Source organism: Berghia stephanieae, chromosome 1 (assembly GCF_034508935.2).
Source record: "Berghia stephanieae isolate SIO BIC M18660-M18661 chromosome 1, UCSD_Bste_1.3, whole genome shotgun sequence".
Taxonomy (NCBI): domain Eukaryota; kingdom Metazoa; phylum Mollusca; class Gastropoda; order Nudibranchia; family Aeolidiidae; genus Berghia; species Berghia stephanieae.
This window is the reverse complement of record NC_088360.1, coordinates 46,616,442-46,623,941: the sequence shown is the minus strand read 5'-3', so window position 1 is coordinate 46,623,941 and position 7,500 is coordinate 46,616,442. Positions and strand designations below refer to the sequence as shown.

Here is a 7,500-nt window from a genome sequence, read left to right as displayed (position 1 = left end):
GTCATATTTAAATCTCCCACCATATAATTCCATTCTGCATTGAATAAAGTTTACCCTCTATTTTGAGGGTTCCACACACAAAAAAAGAAATGCATAATGTGAAACAATTAATTCTTTTACCATATGGAATGAAGAACTACATCTATAATTCATGTTTTGAACTGGTTTAAGTTTACCTTATAAATAGAATTTCTTATAGATATAATAGAATCTCTTCGTGTGCTTTCTCATCTTGGTAAACTGGGAGCAGTTACCGGGCATGTGCTCTACACATTTTAAATAATGTTCCTCATTTTTGTAATGAATGTCCATGATGTGAGTTATTATATATACACTGATGATATACGTACGCTGTTGTGCAATCCAGCATTCCTTTAGATAACTAAACATTGCTATAAGTGCTCAAAGTATGTGATGCAAAGTCAACATAATGGTTAAATGAAGAAAAAATAAAGATATCTGAAAACATATTGCGACGTTAAAACCACTGATCTTTACGTAAAACGTCGTAAGCATCGCTAAGAAATTCAAGAAAATACATTTTCTGCCTCTATTTTTAATGTACTTAATATGAAAGGCTGTTCAATTAATATTCAATTTTTTTAAATTATTTTATTTTTTTTGTTTGTTTTTTTTTTTGGGGGGGGGGTTCGTTTGGTCATCAAAGGATTTATCATTTTCATGTCAAGAATTTATGGGCTTCTACAAAATGAATCATATATGGTCACTATCTATTATTATTATTATATATTATTATATATTATTATTATTATTATTATTATTTATTATTATTATTATTATTATTATTATTATTATTATTATTATGATTATTATTATTATTATTATTATTAAATAATTGAATTGATTTGCCTTTGCTAAACCAAGCTCTATCATGTTGCCCTCCCATGTTAGATTGACGGCATCAAGGAGAAAACAGTCAACTATCCGGATTATCCTCTCAATGCTATCGACACCATCTACGTGGGTGGCTACATGGATGGGCAGGATCAATTCAGAAATTTGGTCAACTTCTCTGGCTGTATATCCAGTAAGATAACCCTGAGACATTTTAATTTTAAGTATTGTCATTGAAGGAAATCATTTCTTTTCGTAACCAATTCGCTATTTTCGTTTTCTAATTTAAAGACAAATAGACCAAATTGCATGAATTGAAATATATTGAAAAAGACCTCATTATATATAATTTGAAATTGAATGTCATCGTATATATACGAGAGCTTATGGATTTTTGAAAGCACTGTTGATTTTTAAGTCCCCCCCCCCCCCCCCAACTGTATCTTACAGGTCCTGTATCATCATGTCAGATACAGTGTTTGGTACCTTTGAAGAATATATGAGTAATGATACAACGAAAAATTTGATAAGAACATTTGATTTATTTATTGTATTCTTTGACGAATCCCATTTCTTATAATTTGTCTGTATTTGTTTCTCTCAGACACTGCCTACATTCCAAAGGACACAAGCTCAATAACACTACATTCCCTTAGGGATTTCCATAGTGGTTTACCAGGAGTGACAGCCCTAGGTGATCCGACCCAGAGCTGTTCAACCAGCATAATGGAAAAACCCAGTACCATACCTCCTACAAGGAAACACGTCACGCCGAACACATTCATGGTGAGTTATAGAGGTGTTTGGACTAGCTTTTCAAATAAAGTGGTCGCAGCTAAGCAACCATGCACAGATTAATCAGTCTAATGTGGCATAAAAATCGGATGACTTTTATTTGAAACATCTTAATAAAGAGGTGGATTTGTGAAGCTCCAGTACACAACTCACATTGTATTTTGGCATACGCATAATATGAACTTGGTCATTCAAAAATCTCGAAAAAAATATGTGGGGCAAATCTCATAAGCTGTGGGATGATTCTAAATTAATCATAATAATAACAATATTTTCTAATATATGAAGTCCATGTTAGATGAGCAGGTGAATCTTAATATAAGTATCATGTTATGAAGAAAACGTGCACTTGTAAGTTTTAAAAAATTAATTGTTTACAATATTATAGGAAAACGTGAATAAATAAAATATCCATATCGGAAGATGAATATTATTGTTTCTTTTTTTTAATTTTTCTAGGATTACAGCATGCCACCTTGGAACAATAAAGATTTACGAATTGTTACTCTAAGCTCTGCCCCCATGCAGAGATCCCCGCCTACCAACGTGCCTATAACCCCGAGTACTACCCCTAACAGTAACAGTTCCATCCCTGCAATCACTCATAGGAGCACAAAACTTATGGATGACGTCACCATCGGTATTAATCATGCTCATTTCACTCATTCAAACTGATACACGCTCCTCTTTTTTCCCTTAGATGATGACAGGAAATTTGTTGAGCAAAAGTAAATAAAAAGTATAGAAAAGGAAAAATCTTTTTATGTCAATGATCATTGGTTATGGTGAGGGGGAGGGGGGACCTTAATAGCTCAAACATACATAATTCATATTTTTTTCTCTCTCTCAGAAACTCAAATCAATGTTCTTTTCATATCTTAGAGTTAGATGTTTTAATGTAAAATGGACAACAACTATTTTTTTTTTTATCTTGAGTAAAATCTTCTCTCAGCTTGAAAGACAAGAAAGAACATGAATTAAGAAAACGGTCCTGATCAAATACATTCGCCATGTCATGAGCATTACCACCTTATACAATTCTTCTATATCATTTCCAGTTATCATCGTCTGTGTGATTGCTGCCATTCTCATTGCAATGCTATGCTGTGTCCTTATTTGTGTAAAAATGAAGAAAAGGGACGGTCATTATGTTGTCAAGAAAGTGGCTGATGATATGGATGCTGATATGGAGTTGATTCAGCCATTGAATAACCATAATCACCGCCTCCCTCAGAATGGCTCGGGTTCCAACGGATCCCCCCACTTCCCGTCACATACTTTACCCAAATCTGGTCAACAGGACAGGAGCACCAGATTAGTCAATGACGACCATTTGGCAAAATTGGACGAGTTTAGTATGATCACAGCCATCTTGGGACCCAGAGGTGGGAGTTCAATTAAAACAATTTGATGTAAACTGAATATAAATGACCAGATAAACGTTATAGAGGTAGTAAAAAAAAAATATAGTAGTCCTTCAGAGCCATTAGGCCCATGGAGCCGGAGTTTATCCTGGTTTCTTTTGTGTGAAATGGACAATAACGATTGCTTGCTACCTTTTGGACAGGATGCTAGTAAGTCTATCACAAAGCACTTTACACCAGATCTATCAGACCCAGCTACCCATTCACTCCTGGTAGACAGGGGGATCAGAAATAAATCTTGACTGTGCCCGGGATCGTGTTAAGCAATTGCTCTACCAACTGAGCTATCGGGACCACTGTTTAGAAGGTAACTCTCTGAAAATCAATGCTCATAGTGTCAGGAACGCTTTCAATAACACCCAAACTATGAGGCCTAGTTTTTGGCATTATTATTATTATTATTATTATTATTATTATTATTATTATTATTATTATTATTATTATTATTATTATTATTATTATTATTATTATTATTATCAAGCATCGATTGAAGACATTCTTATTCCGACAGGCTTTCTTTAGATTATGTGTATAATTAGCGTTGTTCGTGTACTGTGTTAGGGTTTAATCTATGTTATGTGCCCAGAGCCCTCCTGATGAAGGGATGATTGGCGCACTATAAATCTATACCATTATTATTATTATTATTATTACTAGTAAAAAGTCCGCAATTTCGCGGGGAAAGAACTATTTTCATTCGATATTGCCAGAATCATTTTCTTGATTAGCTTGATTACGATTAGATGCACATTTTAATCGATGTGCTTGTCGTCGCTGCCATGCTTTATTCGGCATGATTTTAGTTTATCAGTCAGTAGATATCAATATCAGTAAGTCGCAAATCTTTACCATGCTTTACTTGGGAGTGCTTTGCACTACTTCAATACGTCACAAATTAAAATGGCGGCCGAGAATCAAAACAAAGGTCAAATTAGGAAATTTTAAACTTTCCCAAATCTATCAAGGTTTGTTCTAGAGTCTTTAAAACGCTTTTATATGATGACAAATTGAATAAATAAAATGCCTGACAAAAGATCAACGGTGAAAATACAATTGAATAATACGGGGGATGTAGGAGCTTTCGGAATGTCTCCTTTACTTAACTTGATCAGCGGGGAGGAATATAAGCATTGTCTACGGTCGGCAGAAGTAGCGAACCATCGTTTGCGAACGTTTAACTAATATTTCCAGGCATAATTTACATGATGGCATAAAAAACGCAGTAATATCAGCAGTATATGTTGATGTTGTTAGTCGGTGAAACTTGTTTAAAATTTCTGTAAATCCGAATACGTCATGTGATCAAGTGACTTATATCACTATGAATGCCACGATTTGCTGAAAAATGCCAATCTGACAGTTCCTAGCAAACACACCCCTTCCCCCACCCCCTTGCTCAGGAATTTCTCTACTTGATGGACCCCCCCCCCGCCCTTTTTGTTCCACGCAACCACATTCCAAAACACACACACATGTATACACCACACACACACACACACACACACGCACACACATGTATACACCACACACACACACACACGCGCGCGCACACATAAACATACATGCAATGAGTACACACTACTACATAACAACACTGATCACCGCTAAATCAACACAACAGAAGTAAGGACTCTACTGGACAGATAGAGTTGAGGGTGTGGCCAGTGAGAGTGTTAGTGTCTTTGGTAAATTTTTATGATATCTGTTTGACTTAACGAACTTTCAAACTGACTTTAAATTATAAAAGGAAATCAAGTTATCTGTTTATCTATCTGTAAAAAATACATTTCTATTTTTCAAATCTTTCAGTAGAGTTGTGCGCTGTATCAATTTTTTTATTGACTCAAATAAGCACAATGTTCTCCACAAGGCTATATTTTTTTAAGAAAGGATTATGTTATTATTATTATTATTATTATTATTATTATTATTATTATTATTATTATTATTATTATTATTATTATTATTATTATTATTATTTCATTATTATTATATTATTATCATTATGATTATTATTATTATTATTATTATTATTATTATTATTATTATTATTATTATTATATTATTATTATTATTGCTGATCATCATTTTCTTCCAATGAATGTAACTTTTTTGCATGCCTGATCATCCTCAGCCCCTAAAGCTGACACATTGCCAGCTGACCTATCAAAGCAACGTTACAACAAGGGGAGCTATGTAAGACGTTTACTGTATTTTACTGTAAATCATTTATCTATATTCTATTGTAGAAGATGTGTCCATAGTTTGCTCTAAGATTGCTATATTTGACAGTTCAATTTTGTTTTTGTTATTTGGCTGAATACTCTGCTCTTAATATAAATGGACATCATATATTAATGAACAAAATTTGAAACAGTGTTACTAGCTATACACGCACACACACAGACACACACACACACACACACACACACACACACACACAGATATATATATATATATATATATATATATATATATATATATATATATATATATATATACTTACATATATATATATATATATATATATATATATATATATATATATATATATATATATATATATATTTTATATATCTTAGTGACTGACTTTTTGTTTGTGTGTGTGTATGTATGTGTGTGTGTGTGTTTGTGTTCATATAACTCAATAATAAGAACAAAACAATAAGTTTAATCAATATAGGTAAGATGGTTAATATACAATTGATTACTAAGCATCCAGTTTAAGAAGGTGTATTTGAAGGTGATATTACATCTCAGACTATTAAAGTTTGATTTATAAATTTTGCTAATTGTTTTATCCCACCCCACTTGTTTAATCCGTATATCATTCTTCACATTCTTCATATTCCATTGGTATCAGCATAACTTAATAGATCACCACAATTATAACATTTAATTTTCCTAAATTTGTAATATTAAATGTTCTTAAAATTCTCATGTCAGCTATATCTTGTAAGAGCCTGTGAACACTTTAGGCCGAGCTTGGCTTTCTATAAATTTAATTTATTTATTTATAATGTATGTCAACAATGGCTAAACTGATATGTTGTTCCAATGTAATTATTATCATCTATCATGCTTGATTATTCCATTCCCCCAGCCTTTGACAGAGGATGAGATAGACTACGTGAACCCCATCTACAATGCGCGCAAACAACGGCCTGCCTCTTCTATCTCAGAGGTGTTGGAGGAATTGGAAAGGAGACAACAACCTTATGGTATGCAGAAGGCCATTGGGTGGTTTGTAATTTGTGCATGTGGGCTGCAGATGAAGGACAAGAAAGAAAGAGATAAGTGTGGTTATGTGTGTGTGTGGGGGGGGGGGGGGGGTATTTGAGAGAAAGAGAGAGCGTGAGAAAGACAGACAAAGAGAGTAATTTGAATGCTTTGACTCATTTTCAATATATAAAAATTGCAGAGAATAAAGAGACCAGGGGATAAATGAATCAATAGCTCAGTCGAATCTAGTACTAAACAGCGATGTTGATAATAATGCTTATGACAACTACAGAACACAATATGAATCCGAGAAATGCCGCAAGGAGATATAAGAATCGCTACAATTTTACATGCAAAAGTTAGAATCACAACCATGTCATGTTAAATATACAGTGTGCTTTTATATTATTGACACATTTCAGGTTTGAATAACTCCAAAGTTATGTAATATTTCGTCAAACGGTTTTTTGCCATAAGTGTAGAATTATTTAAGTTTTGATGTGCTCTTTGGTAGCTGTGTTATGACGTCATCAGTATAAAAAGATAATTTTTACATTAATCGTAATTTACAGTGTGTTTGTTTATAATCATTGGCAAATTTCAGGTTGGAATATTTCAAGAACAGCTGCAACAACATCAATTTGGTTTTCCACATAGTATTCCAAATTTATTAACGTTTTTTCTTTCTGATATCTTACTTGTGATCGTGTGTTTGAGCAATTGTCGATTTAAAGCTCCACGTGACCACCATCAATTTGAATAACAAGCTGCAAGCATCTCTCCAGTTCGTCCCACATCTTTTACAGCATGAGTAATGTGACAGAGCAAATGGCTTCTCTTATTTTTGTCCTCAGGTGACGCATGTCTTTCACGGGGGTTCTAAACACTCTACTTTTCACATATCCCCATAAAAAAAATCAAGTGGGGTTAAATCGGGTGATCTTGGAGGCCAGGAAATTGGACCATTTTGGCCAATCCATCAGTGTGGGGACTGTTCATTAAAAAAAATCCCTCACATTTAAAATCCACTGAGGGGGAGCTCCATTCTGTTGGGAAAAGATGTTAGGAAGATAATCAAATTGAGGGATTCTGTATGATTCTAACATGGCCAGATAGTTTGTTGTTGTCACTGTCACGTCATCAAAAAAAAAAAATAAAGGACCGCCCACTCTTTCCCTTGTCAGTTCACACAAGACATTGACTT

At 33.7% G+C, this 7,500-nt stretch overlaps 1 protein-coding gene across 4 annotated transcripts in view; it reads left to right on the top strand.

Moving 5' to 3' along the window:
* The window catches only part of LOC144976262 (axotactin-like), a 134,296-nt gene that overhangs the window by 117,699 nt on the left and 9,097 nt on the right, over window positions 1–7,500 (top strand). For all 4 annotated transcript variants that reach the window (XM_078920463.1, XM_078920476.1, XM_078920469.1 and 1 more), the window contains 6 exons: window positions 913–1,048; window positions 1,460–1,641; window positions 2,110–2,290; window positions 2,709–3,035; window positions 5,209–5,270; window positions 6,178–6,295. In XM_078920463.1, the coding sequence (XP_078776589.1) occupies window positions 913–1,048; window positions 1,460–1,641; window positions 2,110–2,290; window positions 2,709–3,035; window positions 5,209–5,270; window positions 6,178–6,295 (1,006 nt within the window). The remainder of the gene's footprint in view (window positions 1–912; window positions 1,049–1,459; window positions 1,642–2,109; window positions 2,291–2,708; window positions 3,036–5,208; window positions 5,271–6,177; window positions 6,296–7,500) is intronic.